The following is a 23122-nucleotide window of genomic DNA, read 5'->3' as shown; positions in this document are numbered from 1 at the left end:
CCACCTCAAATTGGTTCAAAGATATTGACCAAACCCAGCTTGACAATAGATGATCGGAGCAAAGACAGTGCTATTGACTTAGTGAAGAAATCAGCAGTCTTCTTTGATGAAGAAACAAAAAAGGGACTCAGAATGCCTGTCCTTTCATGAACAATGGAATCTGATGCAAGCACGATTGCTGACTTATTGTCACAAAACAATTAAGAGGAGCTTTTCTCCTCAAAGCGTAACTCAATAAGAATGGACTGAATCCATAGTAGCTCACAAGTGCACTAGGCCATTGTTCAATACTTAGCTTCAACTGAAAACCTTGAGACAACCACCTGTTTCTTACTTTTCCATGAAACAAGATGGTTACCACAGAAAGTGCGGAAACCTGAAGTAGACCGTTTGTCAGTCTTCGGCTCAGCATAATTAACATCAGTAAAACAAGAATGTCCAAATTGGATACCAGCAGAGAAGAATAACCCCAGACCTGGACAAGTCTTGAGATACCTCAAAATATGGAAGACAACATCTAGATGAGAGTACAAGGTGCATGCATGAATTGACTCACATCACTTGCAGCAAATGTCAAGTCTGGTCTTTTATTAGTCAAGTATATCAAACGACCCAGCAGGCGTTGATACATAAACAGATCAGTAAGTAGTTCCCCAGACTCTGCTAAAAGCTTAAGGTTTGGATTCATAGGAGTAGAGGCAAGTTTGCATCCTAACATACCAATGTTATGAAAACAGTCCAAGGCAGTGTTTTTAAAGGCTCAAGGCGCATGAAGGCGCTGAAGGTCTCTTGGGCCTAGGCGCAAGGCGCAAGGTGAGAAGCGGGCTTTATTTAAGTAAGGCGCATAGTCTTAGTAAAAAATAGTTAAATTAACATAAACTAATCATTCATAGTACTAAGTGTTAGAATTTCCCATCTTTACCTTCACCTACTCCACTACACACTCCACTTCACCTACCTCCACTTCACCACACACTCCACTTCACCTAACCCACTATCACCTCCACTACACCTACTACCACATTTTCTTCTATATATAGATTGTATAGGAATTGTAATTAAATCAATCTTATAAGCATACATCAATCAATAATACATATATTCTTACATGGTATCAGAGCAGGTTTAGAACCTAATATTTTCGCTTCACCGGCGGACGGCAACCTCACCTTAGCCGTCCGCCGGACCTCAACCAATTCCGCTAAAATTTTCTACACATACCTTGACTCCGCTGCCACTAAACCCACTTCAACATTCACCTTCAAGATCAGAGCATCATCACCAATCTCAGTGACTCGGCCACTGAGTCCCTTGTAAACCACCCGTCTTGCTCGTCTCTGGGTACCGAGTATCCCATCTTCTTCTCTCTCTCTCTCTCTCTCCTCGGCGACACCCTAGATCTCGAGCAATTGCAGAGGAGCTGAAGATTGTTCTCGGAGCCTCTGGTACACACAACAGATCGCATCTGTTGCTGGGTCCTTCTCCGAATCACCGATTGTGCAAAATCAGTTTTGCTCCCTATAGCAGGACTTCGTTTCTCTTCAGAGAATGGAAACCCCTACTGAGAATAATGAACTGGTCGTTGCAGAAACACCGACGCCTAAAAATAAAAAAAAATAAAAAAAATAAAAAAAAAAAGTCCATAGTCTGGGAACACTTCACCATCGAAACTGTGAGCGCTGGATGTAGAAGGGCATGCTGTAAGCAATGTAAGCAATCACCTCCTGGACCTCCTTTCTTTGAGTTGCTTTTGTTGTTGTTTGGGGGGTTGTTGCCGACCTCAGCATCGTCTTCTAATGACAAATCCTCTTCGCCTTCTCTAACTAAAGGCAGCTATCCTCCTCTTTGCGACATCAAAGGCAGCTATGTATCTCAGTTTGAGCATACCATATTACTCCGACCAACTTGCAAAGAGTTCATTTCAAGAGGTGATGATTATTGATTGTTGACAAAGGTTTGACATGTTGACTGGATGATACCAGTCTGGTGGCTCCATATTCCAATCCGGCTTATAATAAAGGCACTGCAGTCCTCTGTTATGCAATCTCTCCCTATCCATCCCCAGCTCTTCTACACACAACACACCCTTCTCTCTCTCATTTTTTCACTCTCAAGCCCACGGTTTTGCTCCAAACCAGCATATCGTTTTCCAACCCACGGGATTGACAGACCCAACACAAAACACACTCACACACACACCCACGTGATTTTTCTTTTATCTATTTCTTTTAATTTTTAATTCCTTCCCCTCTCCAATACAATAATTCTCCCACCTCCCACTCCACTTTCTTTTTTTTATATATTTATTTTACTCCCTCCTTTGAAAAGACACCGACACACCATGCTGTTCTTATCTCATTTCACATTTTTCTTTTATTTTTCTATATTACCATCATGCACCCTCATTCAACTCCATGTGCTGGTTCCCCCACTTGTCTTTTTTTATTATTATTATTGGTGCAAAAAATAAAAAAATAAAAAAATAAAAAAATAAAAAAATAAAAAAATAAAAAAATAAAAAAATAAAAAAAATAAAAAAAATAAAAAAAAAAAACCAACAACCAACAAATATCCACACACACTCTTTTATTCATGTGGGGCTCCCCCGATCACCATTTTTACAAAAAAAAAAAAAAAAAAAAAAAAAACCCAACATACACAACCCAAACAACCACATCGACAGGCGGGATTTCTCTTCTCTACTCTGCAGCCGGTCTCTTCTTTTTGCCTCCGTCCTGGGCGGCCCTTGCCGGTGCTGTCTCTGTGCTTCCTAATCCACCCAGCACATTCACTCCTCCCTGCTCCTCCACTGCGACCTATGGCGGACCTCCAAAACGGAACATCACGGTGGCCTTCCGCTTCAGCTCCTTGTTTTCTGCCCTTAGCACGCTTATCTCTGCTCGCGCATCCTTATACATGTGTTGGAGCAGAGCCAGTTGGGAGTTTAACTGCTGCACCTCATTTGTCCTACTCTGCAGCCGGTTCGACAGGTTTGTGACCGCCGTCATGCTTTCCACACATACCTTCAAAGTATACTGATTGGCCTCCACATCCGAGAGCACTGCCATTCTTTGCTCCACAGACCGCATCGGAAAGTTCAACGGAGTATACCCAGCGGTGTTTGGTTGAGGTTCACTGGCCACCGCACCAGTTCTCTCTCCTGTTGACTCGTTGAGGTCGGGAAAAAGGGTGAGCAGCCCGCGGGAAGACGATGAAGCCATTTTCTGGGCAACAGAGTGTTTCAGAATATTACAGAGTTTTTCTCTCAGAACTCTCTTTTTCAGAGAAGGTTTGGTTTCAGAGGTTTCAGAATGGTATGCCTCAGCCTCAGCCTCCGTTTTATAGCCGAGGCAGCCACGCGCATCGCGCGCCCCTTGCGCCAGACGACAAACGGGCGCGCCAGCCAAGACGACACACTCACGTGCCTCGCCATCATCTTTGGCACGCCTTTTGATGAATTGGGCACACCTTTTGAGGTTGCGACTTTTTATGGGTCCGACAAGACTCTGTAAACTGTCCCGACATTGATTCCGGTTAGTTTCTACAAGGGTCCGACAAGTCTCTGTAAACTGTCCCGACATAGATTCCGGTTAGTTTCTACAAGGGTCCGACAAGACTCTGTAAACTGTCCCGACATAGATTCCGGTTAGTTTCTACAAGGGTCCGACAAGACTCTGTAAATTGTCCCGACATTGATTCCGGTTAGTTTTTACAAGGGTCCAGCAAGACTCCGTAAACTGTCACAACAATGTCTTCTACAACGGTCCGACATGACCCCATAAACTGTCTTCTACAACGGTCCGACATGACCCCCTAAACTGTCTTCTACAACGGTCCGACATGACCCCATAAACTGTCTTCTACAACGGTCCGACATGACCCCATAAACTGTCTTCTACATCGGTCTGACACCACCATACAGTGTCCTCTACAACGTTATGACACCCCATACAGTGTCTTCACCAACGGTCTGACACGACCATACAGTGTCTCCTATCCTTTTTTATTTTTATGTATTTTCTTGTTTTGTTACTCTCTCCAAACTCAAGTTGGTTAGTTTCTCTCCTCCTTGAGTTTGCGGGGGGCTGTTAGAATTTCCCATCTTTACCTTCACCTACTCCACTACACACTCCACTTCACCTACCTCCACTTCACCACACACTCCACTTCACCTAACCCACTATCACCTCCACTACACCTACTACCACATTTTCTTCTATATATAGATTGTATAGGAATTGTAATTAAATCAATCTTATAAGCATACATCAATCAATAATACATATATTCTTACACTAAGACAATTTTTTTATTTTTTTAAATAAAAAGCAATCAAGACAAATTATAGATTAATTCTCAATGCCATGAAGGTGCATATTACATAGCATTCTGGTTTTCAAAGATAAAATAATCTACATTCAACGAAAAAATAAAAAAATAAAAAATAAAACATAAACACTAAACATCCAAAACATAAATATCCAACAAATACTAATATAAGTCTTAATATTTCAGAACATCAATATCATAAAAAAGGATAGGTTAGGTCAGTCAATCATCATCCTCATCAACATCAATGGCAAGCAAACCATCATCTTCTTCTCCATCAGTTAATGTAATGTGTGATTAATTAATTATTTGTAATTTGTTTTTCTTAAAAGAGACGGGAAACAAAACAGACCAACAGCAGCAGGAAAAAAAGAAAAAGAAGAAGAAGAAGAAGAAAAAAAAAAAAAAAAAACAGAGAGCAACAAAGAAGAAGGGGAAGGAGGTGGACGAGGAGAAGAAGAAGGAGAAGAGAAAAAAAAAAGAGTCCCCAATAGCAGTAGCGATGAAGAAAGCACCCAACAAAGAAGAAGAGAAGGAGAAGGAGAAGGAGAAGGAGAAGGAGAAGAAGACGGGGGAAAAAAAAAAACCACCTAACAGCAGCAATGAAGAAGCAGCAAAAAAAAAAAAAAAAAAAAAACAGAGAGACGAGACGACAACACCCAGCAAAGAAGAAGAGGAGAAGGAGAAAGAGAAGGGGAAGGGGAAAAAAAACCCAGCAGCACAGCGAATAAGCAGCAAAAAAAAAAAAAAAAAAGACGATGAAGACGAAGAAGAAGAAGACTCACCTGAAGCCGAAGTTGAAGTCCTCAATCAAAGATGAAGTCGCGATGAGCTGCAGACTGCGCGAAGAGAAGGGACGACACCTTTCTTCGACAGATTTTAGGGCTTCGAGTCTCGACTGCTGGGTATTGAGTTGTATGAGTTGCAGTCATATGCGTTGGACCCATTCAAACTTAGATCAGAGCCATCAGATAAGCATCAGGGGAAAAAAAAAAATACAAAAAGGCACGATTACGTGTCGCCATGTGCCTGTTCGCGCCTAACCCAAGGCTCTGCCAAGGCGCGCAACTCATCTACCTCGCTTCGCCTTGGGTCCCTTTAGTCGCAGAAGATGTGCCTCGCTGGGCCTCGCACCTAAGGGCGCTCCTTTCACAACACTGGTCCAAGGTATACTTTCTTTAAGATAGAGATATCCCACAACAAGAATGAGCAACTTCAATACACATGAAGTACTTGAGAGGAGCCAAATCTTTAATATCAAAAGCTGTACTAAGGTCCTGTTTCACCAGAGCAATACCTGAGGCATCATCCCTAGTGAGAATGATATCATCAACATATACCAACCAAATGGTACAACTAACATTAGGCTGTCAGTGAATGAAATAGGTACGATCAGGATGACATTGGACAAAGTCCATAGATAAGACGACAATAGTGAACTGACTGAACCATGCCCTTGATGAGCGTTTTAGGCCGTAAAGATACTTTTGAAGATGACACACCTTCCCAACATACTCCCTCTCAATCCGAAAACTAGGTGGAGGATCCATGTAGATAGTCTTAAGCAAATCTCCACGTAGATTGGCATTTTTCACATCAAGCTAGTGAAGTAGCCAAGAATGGGCTATGGCTGATGACACTAACAAGCGAATAGTAGTTAACTTGGCAACAGGAGCAAGAGTAGCACCAAAGTCCTTGCCTAGAACTTGAGTAAAGCCTTTGGCCACAAGACGGGCCTTATAACTATCCACACATCTATCCGCTAGATATTTCACACTACACACCCACTTACACCCAATGGTCTTTTTACTAGATGGTAACAAGACAAGTTCCCTGTTGAAATTGTAATTATTGTAAATCCCAAACTTACGGATCATGGGATTTTAGAGCTGATTCTTTTACTTTACCATATTTTTTGTATTTCTTTTTTCTTGTGTATCACTTTGCTATATATGTACAAGGCAAAACATTGAGAAAGGTAACCCATTCTTTTACAGAATTCTTCTTAATATCAGAGCCAAGTTCATCTCTCTCTGATGCTACCCATCCATCCCACACCTTTGTCCCCTCTCTCTCTCTCTCTCTCTCTCTCTCTCTCTCTCTCTCTCTCACCCTTCCACTACCTCCCTATTGGTCCATCCACCTGCACACCACTTCCTGGTGGTCCACCTTGAACCACCCTCTGGTGGTTCGACCAACCTATTGCCACCCCACCTAGCCTGCCTTGCAACACCCTAGGTTATGTTGTCTAGTCATTGTGTAACCTTGCTTGAGTCTGATGCGACTGCATGACTCTTCAAACAGTGTTGTTTGTGCGCTTCGTGTTTTGGGACAGCAATGTTCGTGTTCTCCTTGTTGATGTGGTAACCGAAGTTTAACATTTTTTGTTATACTGTGGGGTACTAGAGTACTTGGTACCATTGTTTGTTGTTGCGCCGAGTCACCGGCCATCTTGATTGTATCCTGCATTAGTATATTGTGTGATTTAATATGACAGATGTAACTGCAAAGGCTGGGTTAGCGGGTACAGGAACTAATTCCATACCACAGTTAGATTTTACAATCTCTCAGCCTGTCTCTGCCTATAGGATTACTAGTGGTTTTTTTGAATAGGCAAAACTTTGCAGCGTGGATTCAATCACTCTGTCTTTACTTAGGGGGCAAGGCTAAGTCTCACTGGTTTCTAGAATCTGAGGTTCTGCCCCCGATGGTGATCCCAAATGGGTTTAGTGGGATATTGATAACTGTACTATGTTGAGTTGGATTTTCAACTCAATGGAAGAGCGTATTTATAATATGTTCATGTATTCTGATACGGTACCTCATCTATGGAGTGTTTTGTCACAAATGAATGCCCATGTACAAAATGGTGTTCGTATCTTTGAGCTTTATTAGGATATTTCTCATGCATCTCAAGATGCTTTGGGTTTTTCTGTGGCAGAATTCTTTGGTTACTTATAGGCTCGTTGGGAGGAGTTAGCTCAGTATGAGCCTCTGAGTGATTTTCTTACCAAGGTTGCATCTACTGTGGTCAAGCATCTTAGTCGGCTGCATACTTGTTAGCTCTTGATGGGTTTGAAACCTGAATTCAAATCCCTTCAAATTTAGATTTTAAACACCTCTCCTATGCCCTCCTTGTACGAGGCTTTTGCTACTATTGATAGTGAGGAATGTCACCATCGCCTAATTCAGTTTGCTTCTTCTCCGATTCTTGAGACTTTGGTTTTACCTAACCAAATGGCCCTTCTTGTTAACTCTAGATCTCGTGCTCCTACTAGGAAAATTGTTTGTCATCATTACGAGAAAGTTGAGCATGTTAAAACTTGTTGTTTCAAACATTATGAATATAGTATGCTCAAAAGTGCTCTTAAGGTTCCACTCGTACTGTTGAGACCTAGTACTTCTGATTTGCACCGTCTCCAGTCTTAGTTTGGGAAACTTTAGGAGCAACTTGGCTCCCTTACTACCCAGGCCTCGAATACACCTTCGACATTGACCACCACCCTTGCTATAGGTACTTCTACTGCTTTTCATGTTCGGTCTACGAAACCTACTTGGGTTCTAAATTATGGAACCAATGATCATATAATTGGTGAATTCTCCCTTCTTGCTTCCCATGTCCTTACCAATAGACAAAGCGTCTGTTTGGAAGATAGTTCTATTACTTGTGTCAACCATATTGGTGACTCCCTCTCTACTGATATTACCTTATCGTATGTCTTTTATGTTCCCCATTTTTCCTATAACCTTCAGTTTGTGAGCCATCTTGCTAATGGATGTGCTATTATTTGTTTACCCACTCATTGTTTGTTATAGGACCCGAGCTCGAAGAGGATTTTTAGCAGGGCATATGAGTGCAATGGTTTATAGTACTTTGGCGAGCTTGTACTACCACTACCTACTACATCGAGTCTGCAAGCTTCTATTTTATTTGAGTCAAAGTCTTATTTTTTTCCTCTTCAAACTTTGCATTTGTGACATGCCCGTTTAGGGCGTGAATTTTCAATATTTGTCTCTTGTTTCCTCATTGAATAAAGCTTGTCGAAGTTATAAGTTCCAATGTGGTGTGTGAATTATCTAAACATATTCATACTAGTTATATTCCTCGTATGTCTCGTGCTTCCAGTATATCTAACCTTATTCACTCTGATGTCTAGGAACCTTCCCCAGTTACTGCTTTTTCTGTGCACCACTATTATGTGACCTTTATTGATGATCATTCTCGTTGTACATAGGTTTATTTTCTTAAAAAGAAATCGGATGTGTTGCTCGTCTTTACTCAGTTTCTTCAAATGATTAAAACTCAATTTCATACCATTGTTCGCAATATCAGGTCTGATAAAGGGGGAGAATATATTTCTGATTAATTAGAAAAGGTATTCTCCAATAGCTCTCTTATGCCTATACCCTAGGATAGAATGGTGTTGCAGAGCGTAAGAATTGCCACATTATGTCTATTGTTTGGTGTCTTCTTTAGGGCGTGCATGTTCCCAAACCTTACTAGCACATGGTTGTTCTTATTGCTATTTTCCTTATTAATAGGACTCTGAGTCAGGTCTTAAACAGACCCCTATCCAAGTACTTCATCCTGGTACTACTTTATTTCCCCTTTTACCTTGAGTTTTTGGGTTTACTTGCTTTGTCCAAAATCAAAGTCCTACTCGGACTAAGTTAGATGATAAGTCCATTAGGTGCATCTTTCTAGGCTATTCGACTTTCTCCAAAGAATACATGTGTTATGATCCTCTCTCTCGTTGCATGTACCACTCTCTTGATATCACTTTTTTTGAGGATGTCCCATTCTATAGTACTAATTCTTTATTGCAGGAACCAGTTTCTCATGTTTCTATGGAGAAGAAATCACCAAGTGCTTGGCATATTCCTCTGTTTGATAGTGATCCAATAGCTTCCTCCGTGATTCCAACTCCACAGCCTCCTCATGATCCCTTGGTGGTCATCCCTTTATCTCTTATCACTTCCTCTCCCCGTGCTCTCCTGTTGCAAACATACTCTTGCTGCCCCCGCACTCAACCCCCTCCAGAGCCTCCTTCGGCCCCTGGTCCAGGTACTTCTTCTCTTTCTCCACCACCTCAATATCCTCCTTTAACTCGTCATCCCCTTCCTAGTATGGTTAGTTTAGTAGTACTAAACATCCTATCTCCCAGTATCTCTCTTATGATGGTCTTTCAAGATCTTATCAGGCCTTCCTTGGGAAGATCGAGTCTGTGTCTATTCCTCAAACTATTTCTTACGCTTTCCAGAATCCCAAGTGGGTTTTTGCTTTGCAAACCGAAATGGCTGCCATGTAGCATAATCACACTTGGGATCTTGTCTCTCTTCCCTCTAGGGAAAAGACCATTAGGTGTAAATGGGTCTTCAGCGTGAAATACTTGGTTGATGGTTCCGTGGATCACTATAAGGTTTGACTTGTGGCTAACGGTTTCACACAAGTTCCACATAAAGATTTTGACGCCAGTTTTGCTCCCGTGGCTAAGTTGACCACTGTTCGCCTCTTAGTGTCCTTAGCGACTTCCCATTCTTGGCCTCTTCATTAGCTTGATATCAAGAATGTCTTTATGCGTGGGGATTTACTTAAGACTATTTTTATGGATCCTCCACCCAAATTTTGGGCTAAGGGGGAGTATGTTAGGAAAGTTTGTTGTCTTCGTAAGTCCCTCTATGGTCTTAAGCAGTCCCCATGAGCGTGGTTTAGTCATTTTAGCACTGTCATGTTATCCTTGGATTTTGTTCAATGCCATTCGGATCACACCTGTTTTATTCGCCGAGGTCTGATAGTCAATGTATCATCCTATTGGTGTATGTGGATGATATCATTCTTATCGGGGATGATTCTTCCGGAATTGCTCAGGTCAAGCAGGATCTTCATAATAAGGCATTTGATATTGAGGATTTGGGACCTCTGAAGTACTTTCTTGGTCTTGAGGTGGCTAGATCTCACCATAGGACATCTCTCTCTCTCTCTCTCTCTCAGCGCAAATACACTCTAGATCTCCTTAAAGACACTGCTATGTTAAGATGCAAACCAGCTTCCACCTCCATGGATCCCAATCTCGAACTCTCAGCTAAGTCAGGAAAGCCCATGCCTAATCCATTCATGTATCAGTGTCTTGTTGAGTGACTTATCTACTTGACCAACACCAAACCTTATTTGACATTTGCAATAAGTGTTATGAGTCAATTTATGCATGCTCTTCGCTGAGCTCATCTAGATGCAATATATCATATACTAAGGTACCTTAAGACTTGCATCGGATTGGGATTATTCTTCTCAGTTGGTCTTCAATCTAGAAGCTCATGCTTCACTAATGTTGATTATGCAGAGTCCAAGATTGACAAATGCTCTACCTCTGGTTTTTGCACTTTCTATGGAAGTCATCTTCTATCTTGGAAGAGTAAAAAGCATGCAATTGTCTCAAAATCCTCAGCTGAAGCTAAGTATAAAACTATGGTTCAAGGTACTTGTGAGATATTATGGTTTCGATCTATTCTCGATGAGTTGGGTTTTGTGGACAAAGGATCTTCTCAATTGTTCTGTGATAATAAGTCAATCATTATGCTCTCCTCAGACTCTGTTCTTCATGAGAGATCTAAGCATATCCACTTTATTCGGGAGAAAGTTCTATCTGGCACAGTGGTTCCTTCTTTTGTTCCATCACCAGAACAAACAACCGATATCTTCACCAAATCAGTGGGTTCACCCTTACTTCAGTCCTCTATTGTCAAGCTGGATTTGGTTAATATCTTCGAACTAGCTTGAGGGGGAGTGTTGAAATTAGAATTATTGTAAATCCCATGATTACGGATCATGGGATTTTAGGACTGATTTGATTTCTTTTACCATATTTTTTGTATTTCCTTTTTCCTTTATTTACTTTTTCTTGTGTATCACTTTGCTATATATGTACAAGGCAAACCCTTGGTCTGATTCCATTCTAACGCAGCCATTTCAGATTGCATGGCAGCAACCCACTTGGGATTTTGGAGGGCCTCAGACAGAGACCAAGGAATAGAGTTAGAATCAAGTTTGCCAAGAAAAGAGCAGTAAAAATATGAACGGCCATCAGATGTGTGACATCAATTATATATAGAATTATATATGAAACACAATGTAGTAATTTGATGTCCATGAGCCATTGAAATGTGCCCAAAGCAATGAATCCTTAAATGCTAGATTCACAAAATAATTCAATTTCCCCCTGTAGATAGTTACAACAGTTTTCCTCTCTGTAAAAAATTTTAGTGCCCCCACTAACTAGAGAAAAATGTAAGGGAAACTAGATGTGAAAGTCAACATTTCAGTGATACCTGGTTGGCAACATAATTTACTGTATTTAACACATCTACTGCATCAAACATAGCAGCAACAACAACAAAAAAAAAAAAAAAAAAAAAACCCTTAGAATCCACAAAAAAATAATTTTGAGACCTGCAAAATTTAGCACCTGATCAAGTTGGTGAGAATTTGTCGTATCCTTAGAACATCACCAATAACCTGAAATTAATGCATGTTGGTTAATACATAAATATTTGCAAACCTGAATAAAATACTAGAAAAGTTTTCCAGCATCTGCGGTGACAAGTTTATACAATGTGAATTAATGCACAAATGTAATAGTATGACATTGATAACATCATCTACATGTAACCCTATCTGCAAAAGTCTTTCAACCACCCCATTTTGAAATATATCATTACCAATTTGAATGTCTTGTTAGCATTGTTAGCATTATATCTTTATTATTGTCTTTCCTTATTTAATTGTAATGGGCTGTCGTTAGTTGTCATGGTCATTAGCTGTAAAAGCTTCTCATGTAAGTTTCTAGTCTTTAATATAACCTATTGCTCAGCTTTGACTGATTGTACTGCTTCCTATGGTCTGTGGTTGATATTATATGTGCTTTGTTTCCGGTTGACGTTCTTTCCTCCTTCTACCCATAGTTGTGATTGTTGCAGGTTGTTGTTTGGATCTAGAATAAAACAATGGCTGATGTTACCAGTGAATCCACCACTAGTTCTCAGCCACCTAGAGGGGAGAGAATCCCGTTATTACTACTACATCCGAAAGCCTTAATTCTAGCTTAAAAATCACCACTTCTTTGTTTAATGGTCAGAATTATCTTGCATGGTCACAATGTCTAACACTTTTTTTGAAAAGCCGAGGGAAGATGGGTTATGTTGATGGGAGAATCAAAGCAACTAGCACCACTGATTTTGGTTATGATCAATGGGAGATTACGAATTCTCTAGTTATAGGGTGGCTCATCCATTTGATGGTACCTGATATTGGTGAGGGATACTTATCTATCGATACAACTCAAGATATTTGGGATGTCGTAGCCAACTACCTATTCTTGGAAGGGAAATTTTTCACAAACCTTTGAGTTGCGCCTCTCAAGTGAGCACTCAGTACAGGGCAAGATGATCATCCTTCAATACTTCACCTTCCTTAGTAATGGCTGAAAGCGCCTTGATCATCTAAAGGACTACAAACCAGTTTGCCTACCGCAAATTCATTGAACAAGAGAGGGTATTAAATTTCTGGAGGTTCTCAATTTGGAGTTTGATCCAGTTCGGAGCCGTGTTCTTGGCATGGCTGTTCTACCTTCCCTTCAGGAGGCCTTTGCTTATGTGCAGAATGAGGAGAGTTACCATTCTGCTATGCTTTCTCCTGCCTCCATTGAGTGTTCAGCCCTAGTCTCTGCTCCTCCCAAGGACGGGGATCGTCTTTCCTGTATTTATTCTGTGATTACTGTCACCGGCCTAGACACACTCGTAAGACATGTTGGAAGCTTCATGGTGCTCCATCTGGTGGTCGTGGTGACTGCTCTAGGAGTTGTAAGGACCGATCAGAATAGTCTAGAGGATGTGGTTTCAACCCACGTGCCCATCATACTAGTGTAGTTGATACACATGATTCTGCTCCAGTTGTTCAACCTAGTAGTGATGTGTTTGGTATATCCTCCTCTGAGTTTGAGAATGCCTTGCGCCATTTGCTGGCTCATCATTCTTCCAACACTCCTACATGCCCATCCACTTCTGCATTTGCTCATTCAGATAACTTAGCCTCATCTGCAAGTACTTTTCTATCCCATACGTCTTTACCTTCGATCATTGATTCTGGTGCTTCAGATCATATATATGGATCTTCTGATCTTTTTTCAGAATATAAGCCCTCTTTAGATCAGGACAAAATTAGAATTGCTGATGGAACTGTCTCTTCTGTTTCTAGAAAATGTTTAATCCATGCCACAACTTCTCTTCCTTTGTCTTCAGTTTTACATGATCCAATTTCTTTGTTAATCTTTTATTATTGAGTCGTATTACTTGGGACTTGAATTGTAGTGTGACTTTTTCTCTTGATCATTGTATTTTTCAAGATCTTATCACAAGGAGCACGATTGGCAGTGGTAAAGCAGAGTATAGTCTCTACATCCTAGATCAAGCAGACCTGTTGGCTCATCATTCCGTCTAGCTTCCGACCACCAGAGAGGACATTTGGTTGTGGCATCAGCATCTTGGACATCCGTCGTTTTTATTACTTAAGCATTTATTTCCTTCTTCTTTTATAAACAATAATGTTTCTCAGTTTAATTATGAGTCGTGTCTACTTGGTAAACAATATCGAGCCTCTTTTGCTTCTAGTTTTAATAAAAGTTTAGTTCTTTTTTCATTAATTCATTTTGATGTTTGGGATCCATCTTGTGTTGTTTCATTAAAAGGTCATAGATGGTTTATCACATTTATTGATGATTTTTCTCGTGCTACTTGGGTGTATCTTATGAAAGACGAGAGTGAAGTTTTCTCTGTGTTCCAAACTTTCCATCAGATGATCCGTACTCAATTTGGGGCAATTGTCAAGATTTTGCGTTCTGATAATAGGGGTGAGTATCTTGATTTGGGTTTAGGGCACTATTTTAGCACCCATAACATTATCCATTAGACGTCTTGCACCACCACCCCTCAGCAAAATGGGGTTGTGGAACACAAGAGTCGTTATCTCCTTGATATAACTCGCTGCATGACTTTTTATGTACATGTGACTTGGTCTTACTGGGGTGAAGTCGTTCTCACCGTTGCCTATCTTATCAATCGCCTTCCTACTCAAGTGTTACACAAACAAACTCCTCTTTAGGTGTCGCGCTCAGTCTGTGTTTTCCATTCCCCCAAGAATCTTTGGGTGTGTCTGCTTTGTCCACAATCATTCCCCTACTTGTGGTAAGTTGGATCCTCGCTCCATTAAATGCATCTTTCTTGGTTATTCACCTACTCAGAAAGGGTATAAATGTTATCATCCTCCATCTCATAAGTGGTTTCTGTCCATGAATGTTACATCCTTTGAGTCACAGTCCTACTTCTTGTCTCCTCTGGTTTTCCAGTCATCCCTTTAAGGGTAGCCTTGGGTGTGAAGAGATTCATAGATCTTCACTAGTTATGAAGGATGTTGTACCTATTATTGAGAATGTAGAGTGTGAACCAGCTATTGGGAATACAAAATCCAATATATTCAAGGAGTAAGAGAAAGTTTATGTCAGGGACAAAGAAAGACAGGTGGTTACTTGGATCCAACAGACCACTTATCCTAATCTTCCACTACCATCTCCTCCAACTGATGAGAGTCCAAGTAACTTTGATAACTCTGAAACCCTTGTCACTCTTGAATCTATTGATCTTGATATTCCTATTGCTAAATGGAAGGGTGTGAGGTTATGTACTCAACATCCTATCTCTAACTTTGTATCTTACTCTAATTTGTCCCCCTCCTATAGAGCTTTTGTGTCAAAAATTTCCTCTATCAATACAACTAATCATTTTTAGGATGCTCTTACAACCACCAAGTGGAAACTTGCTATGATTGAAGAAATGAAAGCACTTCGTAAGAATGACACTTGGGAATTGACTGAGTTACCCAAGGGAAAACAAGTTGTGGATGCAAGTGGGTGTATAAAGTGAAGCACATGGCGAATGGTTTGATTGAGTGTTATAAAGCTTGGCTTGTGGCAAAGGGCTTTACTCGGACCTATGGAGTGCACTAACAAGAGGCATTTGCTTCAGTTGCAAAGATAAATTCAGTCAGGATACTCTTCTCTCTTGCAGCTAATCTAGATTGACCCCTTTCACTAGTTTGATGTGAATAATACTTTCTTACATGGTGATCTAGAAGAAGAGGATATGGACATTCCTCCTGACTTTGAAGACCTTCAAACAAAGGGTAAGGTGTGCAGGTTTAAGAAATCATTGTGTGGTCTCAAACAATCCCCACAGGATTGGTTTGAGAGATTTACCCAAGCAATGCTTAGATATGGCTTCAAATAGAGTCAAGCTAATCACACATTGTTTGTTAAACATTCCTCACATTGTAAGACTACAACACTTATTGTTTATGTGGTTGACATAATGCTTACAGGAGATGATATGGAGGAGATGCCTCGGTTGAAGAAATATTTGGCAAGAATGTTTGAAATAAAAGATTTTGGAACCATGAAGTATTTCCTGGGTATTGAGGTTGCTCGATCTAAGGACGGAATTTTTATTTGTCAAAGGAAATATATTCTTGACTTGTTGAAAGAGACTGGAATACTTAGAAGTAGACCTTGTGACACACCACTAGAGCTGAATCAGAAGCTTAGTGATGATAGTGGGGGAGCTACTATTGATAGAGGGAGCTATCCGAGACTAGTAGGTAAACTCATTTATTTATCTCATTCTCGTCCCGACATTAATGTTGCTGTCAATGTGGTTAGGTAGTTCAAGCATGCTTCTCATGAGGCACACTTGGATGCAATTATGAGAATTCTTAGGTACTTGAAAGCTTCTCTTGAAAAGGGGCTATATTTTTTCCAAACATGATAATCTTAGGATGGAAGCTTATACAAATGTTGATTGGGTAGGATCAATAACTAATAGGAGGTCCACATTGAGATATTGTAAATTTTAATGGGGGCAATCTAGTTACTTAGAGGACTAAGAAACAAAATGTGGGTAGCATGTCTAGTGCAAAGATAGAGTTAGAGCCATTGCACAAGGTGTGTGCGAACTCTTGTGGATCAAGTTGTTGTTGAGTGATCTGGGAATTGATTAGACGGACTCCATGAAACTATGTTGTGACAATAAGGCTGTTATCAACATAGCCCACAATCCAGTTCAACATGACCAGACAAAACACATTGAAATTGATCGTCACTTCATTAAGAAGAAACTCACTAGTGGCACTATATATACTCATGTTAAGTGTTATTGTTATCTAAGGGTAGTTTAGTACTTTAGCTTATGTTTATGTTTATTAGCTTAAATACGTATGCTTAAGTTGTAACCCTATTATCATTGAAATAATATTACAGCAGTTGCTTCTCTCTTTCTCTCTCGGTTTATTCTTCTTCCTCTTCTTCTTCATTTGTGAAGCTAACATGGTATTAGAGCCTCCTCTTCCTCCTTGAAGAATTTTTCCTGGTCTTTCTTTATTTTCCTCTTGTTTTTTCATTTTTTTGTGTACAACTTAAAAAAATAAATAAAAATAAAATAAAACCATGCTCGAAATTTGATGTGCTTCCTCCCTATGATTTTATATTAATTTTGTGTCCATTGTTTGGTTGATTTTCTAGGAAAACAACTGATTTTTCAAAACTCCTTGCTCTAGCCTTTTTAGGGCTGATTTTCTCCTTCCTCTCTTCTCCTTGGGAGCCGACTGGACCAATGTGTTAGGTTAGGAGTCCTGTTTTGATGATTTCTTGAGGTTTCTGTAGTCGATTAGTCCTTTGCTTGCTATATCTGGCTTGTTTTGGTGTGGGTTTACTCTGTTTTCACCTATATCGGTGAGTTGTTGTCTCCAGTTGATTGTTTTCTGATTTGTTTGATACCTTGCTCTAAGGGCCTTGAGGAGAAGGGATTGAGTCGTGGCGTGACTCTTGGTGATAGTCCTCTTCAAATTAGTCCTGTTAAGCTTGATGGTACCAACTACTTGATTTGGTCCCGCTTCTGTAGTCTTGCTATTGCTACTCGTCGTTTGACTGGATATATTGATGATACCCTCACGCAACCCGCTGATGATGGTGATTTGTGTACTCAATGGATTCCCGAGAATGCTTTAGGTATGACCTGGTTGATCAATTCTATGCAGCCTACACTTAGTCAGACTTTCCTTATGTTGGACACTGCTCATAAGATTTGGACAGTTGTGGCACAAATGTATTCTCAAAAAGGTAATGATGCACGGGCCTATGAGTTGCAGAAGAAGGTTCGGGGCTTAGATCAGAAGGATCGCTCACTTGTTGTGTATTATGCTGAGTTGAGTGGCTTGTGGCAAGAATTGAATTATTACCAGAGCTTTCAGGCTGTTTGTTCTCAGGATGCCTCTTTGTTTCAGCAAGCTATCGAGAAGGAACGTGTTTATGATTTCCTTGCTGGTCTTAATTTGGAGTATGATCAGATTCACATTCAAGTGTTGGGCCATTCTCCGTTTCCCACCTTACGAGAGGCTTATGCGCTTGTTCAACGAGAGGAGAGTAAACGTAGTGCTATGGTGCACTCCTCTCCACCAAATCGCTCTGCTTTGGTTATTGCTCCTTCTTCGCGAGATACCATGCCTAGTCCGTCTTAGTTTGGTAGCAAGGTTCCATTGGCTGATCGGGATTGCTTGAAGTGTGATTATTGTGGGAAGGACAAACATGACCGGGCACATTGTTGGAAGTTGAATGGTCATCCTTCTCGAGGCCATGGTTGTGGTGGTGAAGTTCGTCCTCAAGCACATGTGTTCGAGATTACTGCTAGCACCCCTGCTGACACTAGTACTATTTCACAAGATGAGCTACACACTCTTAGGCACTTGATGGCTCGACTGGATTCTACCACAACCTCTTCTTCTTTTGTTTCTTCCAACTTTACTCACAGGTATTCTTGCTAGCGCACTCAGTACATCCTCATCATCTCCTTAGATTATTGATTCTGGTGTTACCGACCACATGACAGGTGCCTCAAGTCTTTTTTATTCATATTCCCCTTGTTTTGGGCGAGATAAGGTTAGAGTGGCAGATGGCACTTTATCCTCTGTCTCTGGCAAGGGTTTGGTTCTTTATTCCTCTTTATCGTCTCTTTCATCTGTGCTTCATGTTCCTAATTTTTCCACAAACTTACTCTCTGTTAGTAGTCTTACTACCTCTCTAAATTGCTCCGTGACCTTTTTTCCGGCTCATTGTGTCTTTCAGGAACTGGCTACGACGAAAATGATTGGCAGTGGTAGATCACAAGGTGAACTATACTTTCTGGATGTTGTTCCTTCTGCCTTACCTTTGTCATCTTAGGCTCTCAAGTGCACTACTAGCTCCTCTCTTCATCTCCTCCATCAGTTTGGGTCATCCGTCCTTTAGTGTTTTAGAGAAACTTTGTCCTCCTTTAGTTCATGATTGTCCTAGGCATAATTTTGGTTGTGATACTTGTGAACTTGCAAAGCATAAACGTACTTGTTATCCTTCCATTAATAAAAGAAGTACTTTTCCTTTTATGCTTATTCATACCGATGTGTGGAGCCCCTCCCCTATGGTTTTTACTTCTGGGTATCGGTGGTTTGTCACTTTTATTGATTGTTATTCCCATGTGACTTGGATTTACTTGCTTCGAACTAAAAGTGAAGCGTTTTCTTGTTTTTAAATTTTTCATAAAATGGTGACAAATCTTTTTAATGCTCAAATCAAAATTCTTCGTAGTGATAATGGGACTGAGTATGTTGATAAAGCTTTTTGGGCATACCTAAAGGAGTATGGCATCCTTTATCAGACTAGTTGTGTTGGCACTCCTCAACAAAATGGAGTTGCTGAACGCAAGAATGGCCATCTCTTTGAAGTTGCTCACTCTCTCTTGTTTACCATGAATGTCCCTCAGTCTTTTTGGGGTGAAGTTGTTCTTACCACTGCCTACCTTATTATCCGTACGCCTCCCAATGTCCTTCAATTTCAAATTCCTCTCGAACTTCTACCTATCACTTATCCCACCCATTCTCTTCCTCCTCGGGTTTGGGTGTGTCTATTTTGTTCATCTCCAACCTCGTGCTCGTGGAAAGCTTGATCCTAAGGCTTTGTGTTGTGTCTTTATTGGCTATTCTGCTACTCAGAAGGGTTACAAATGCTATGACCCATACACTCGTAAAGTGTATGTTAGTATGGATGTCACATTCTGTGAATCTGAGTCCTTTTTTACTTCTTCTCCTCCATCTCCTCAGGGAGAGCGTGTTACGGATGAGATTGCGGATGAGTCATATCAACATGAGTTATATTTTTTCCTTCCTAGTCAGCGGTCTATTATTTGTGGTGACGGGGAGCCTAATTGTTCTCTTGATGTGGAGCTTGACATTGGTGGTCATATGGATAGAGCTAATCTTAAGACTTACTCACAGCATCAGAAAGAACAGACTCCTCTTGTGCCACCAGGTCAATCATCATCCCTTGTGTCAGCTCTACATCTTGTTTCGGCTTATTCTCCAAGTAATGACCCTCCGTCTACTTCTCCACCAGTAGTTAATAGTCCTATTGTTGATGATTTGAGTCTTCCTATCGCTCTTAAAAATGGGGTTAGGGCCTATACTCAACACCCCATTTCTAAATTTATGTCATATGATTCATTGTCTCCTACATATCGTGTTTGTGTTTCGTCTCTGTCTTTTGTGTGTATCCCACAAGGTTGGAAAGCAGCTATCAATGATCCTAAGTGGAAAGTAGCTATGGTAGAGGAGATGTAAGCTCTAAGCAAGAATAACACTTGGGAGTTGGTTTCTCTTCCTAGTGGAAAAAAACCAGTAGGGTGCTAGTGGGTGTTCACCATTAAGGATAAAGTAGATGGGACAATTGAACGGTACAAAGCAAGAGTAGTGGCCAAGGGGTTTACCTAGAAGTATGGAATTGATTATCAAGAAACCTTTGCTCCTATTGCAAAGATGAATTCCATTTGAGCTCTTCTTTCAGGTGCTGCTAACTTGGGATGGTCTTTGCAACAACTGGATGTGAAGAATGCCTTTCTCCATGGTGACTTGGAGGAGGAGGAGGTGTATATGGATGTACCACCGGGATTCTCATCTCAGTTTACAGTTAGCAAAGTTTGTAGGTTCAATAAGGATCTATATGGTTTGAAACAATCTCCCCAAGCTTGGTTTGACCGATTTCTAAAGGCTATGTTGAGATTCGAGAATAAGCAGAGCAATGCAAATCACACCATGTTTGTCAAACAAAATGCAAATAAGGTTGGTGTGCTTATTGTATATGTGGATAACATAGTAGTGACAGGAAATGATGAGGAGGAAGTGACGCATCTCAAGAGGCAATTGGCCAAGGAATCTGAGATCAAAGATCTTGGCTCGTTGAGATACTTTCTTGGAATTGAAGTTGCTAGATCTGACAAAGGCATCTTTATTTCTCAAATGAAGTATGTTCTAGACCTTCTTGGGAAAACTGGCATGTTAGGTTGCAAACCTTCTGATTCGCCCATTAAAGCTAACCATCATCTTTGCAGTGGTGTTGGTGATCTTGTGGATAAGGATAGGTACCAGAGACTTGTGGGAAGACTTATATATCTATCCTATAGTCTCGATATTGCTTATGTAGTCGGGATAGTGAGTCAGTTCATGCATGATCCTCGTGCAACACATTTAGATGCAGCATATCGCATTTTAAGGTACCTTAAATTAGCTCTGAGAAAAGGGATTCTGTTTTCAAATCATAGCCACTTGAGGTTAGAGGTCTTCACGGATGCAGATTGGGCTAGTTCTACAGATGACAGGCGATCTACTTCTGGTTACTGCGCTTTTGTGGGGGGGAATTTGGTTACCTGACGTAGTAAGAAGCAAGCAGTGGTGTCTAGGTCTAGTGCAAAAGCAGAATATAGAGCTATAGCACATGGTACATGTGAACTTATGTGGCTTCAATCCTTGTTGGGCGATATAGGAATCATTTGTGATGGACCCGTGACTTTGTATTATGACAACAAAGTTACTATCGGTATTGCTCACAATCTTGTTCAACATAATAGGACTAAGCACATTGAAATCAACAAACATTTTATTAAGGAGAAACTGACTAAGGGTTTGATATGTCTGCCTTATGTGAAGTCAGAAGATCAATTGACTGACATATTTACTAAAGGTCTTGGCAATAAGGTATTCCATCATATTTGTTACAAATTGGGCATAAGAGATATATTTGCACCAACTTAAGAGGGAGTGTTAAGTGTTATTGTTATCTAAGGGTAGTTTAGTACTTTAGCATATGTTTATGTTTATTAGGTTAAATACGTATGCTTAAGTTGTAACCCTATTATCATTGAAATAATATTACAGCAGCTGCTTCTCTCTTTCTCTCTCGGTTCATTCTTCTTCCTCTTCTTCTTCATCTGTATAGCTAACAACTCCTTTTGTGAAGTCTAGCGAACAACTTGCGAATATTCTCACCAAGAGAGTTGGGAATAAACCATTTCATGATGCTCTTAGCAAGCTAGTAATGAGAGATATTTGTGTACCAGCTTGAGGGACAGTGTTAGCATTGTTAGCATTATATCTTTATTATTGTCTTTCCTTATTTAATTGTAATGAGCTGTCATTAGTTGTCGTGGTCATTAGCTGTAAAAGCTTCTCATGTAAGTTTGTAGCCTTTCATATAAAAGAGGGTGATAACCTAATCACTCCCTAAGGTTTTGATTTCTCTTAAACTAATATGTCTTGCTCCAAATGTGATTTGAAATAATATTATATGCCATCCACAGGAAGTCTCCAAACACCAGGGTACTTGTTTGGCAGGAGCTAACTGCTACGTGACACTAAAGGGATAGTCGATAGCCACCTCTAGAATCTGTGAGAGCCACATCTTGAACCCCTTATATGGCATGTTATAGAGAGCTCTCCCTATGTTTGCAACTATGTAGCCCTCTGTTTTGGAGTCTGTATCAACATGTGTCGCCCCTCCATTACCCAATTTAGATGTGCACCTCTGAATGAATACTGTAAATGTGAAATACAATATCTAATTTCCATGTGATTTACGAGATAGGATGAATGTTCTGTTATGAATTCATATGATGCTGTTAGAATTTACCATTCACACTCACCTACTACACTCCACTACTCACACTCACCTACTACACACTCACCTACTACACTCCACTACTCACACTCACCTACTACACTCCACTACTCCTCACCTACTACCCAAACCCTCTCCTATATAATGCCACTCTGATTTGTAATACAAAATATCAATCATCAATCTAGTAATATGTTAGAATTTACCATTCACACTCACCTACTACACTCCACTACTCACACTCACCTACTACACACTCACCTACTACACTCCACTACTCACACTCACCTACTACACTCCACTACTCCTCACCTACTACCCAAACCCTCTCCTATATAATGCCACTCTGATTTGTAATACAAAATATCAAACATCAATATAAATCAATCAATAATACATATATTTTTACATGGTATCAGAGCAAGGTTAAGAATTTAGTATTTTTCGCTTCACCGGCGGGCGGCAACCTCACCTTAGCCGCCCGCCGGACCTCAACCTAGTCCGCTAGAATTTTCTACACATACCTCTTTGCCACTCTAAATTTCCCACCAATACAAGCCTCCGGGCATTTATCCGCGCTGCCCGTTTGAACACCCATTTAAGTGGTTTGTTCTCCAACACCAAATCAACACTTTGGCCTTTTTCCCTTGAGAATGGTAGCAACAGCAGCAGCTGCATCTTGAAGATCAGGATCCAGATGGCACACAATGTTCTCTACT

General features: G+C 40.5%; 1 protein-coding gene across 3 annotated transcripts in view; it reads right to left on the bottom strand.

Moving 5' to 3' along the window:
* Positions 1 to 23122, bottom strand: part of LOC114274154 (histidine kinase 5-like) — a 42245-nt gene that overhangs the window by 5498 nt on the left and 13625 nt on the right. For all 3 annotated transcript variants that reach the window (XM_082892252.1, XM_082892253.1, XM_082892254.1), the window contains one exon: positions 11793 to 11842. In XM_082892252.1, the coding sequence (XP_082748378.1) occupies positions 11793 to 11842 (50 nt within the window). The remainder of the gene's footprint in view (positions 1 to 11792; positions 11843 to 23122) is intronic.

The sequence above is a fragment of the Camellia sinensis genome, chromosome 10, assembly GCF_055761805.1.
Source record: "Camellia sinensis isolate YWXY chromosome 10, ASM5576180v1, whole genome shotgun sequence".
Classification (NCBI taxonomy): Eukaryota; Viridiplantae; Streptophyta; class Magnoliopsida; order Ericales; family Theaceae; genus Camellia; species Camellia sinensis.
Note: the sequence above shows the minus strand (reverse complement) of the source record. Positions and strands in the feature narration are given on the sequence as shown.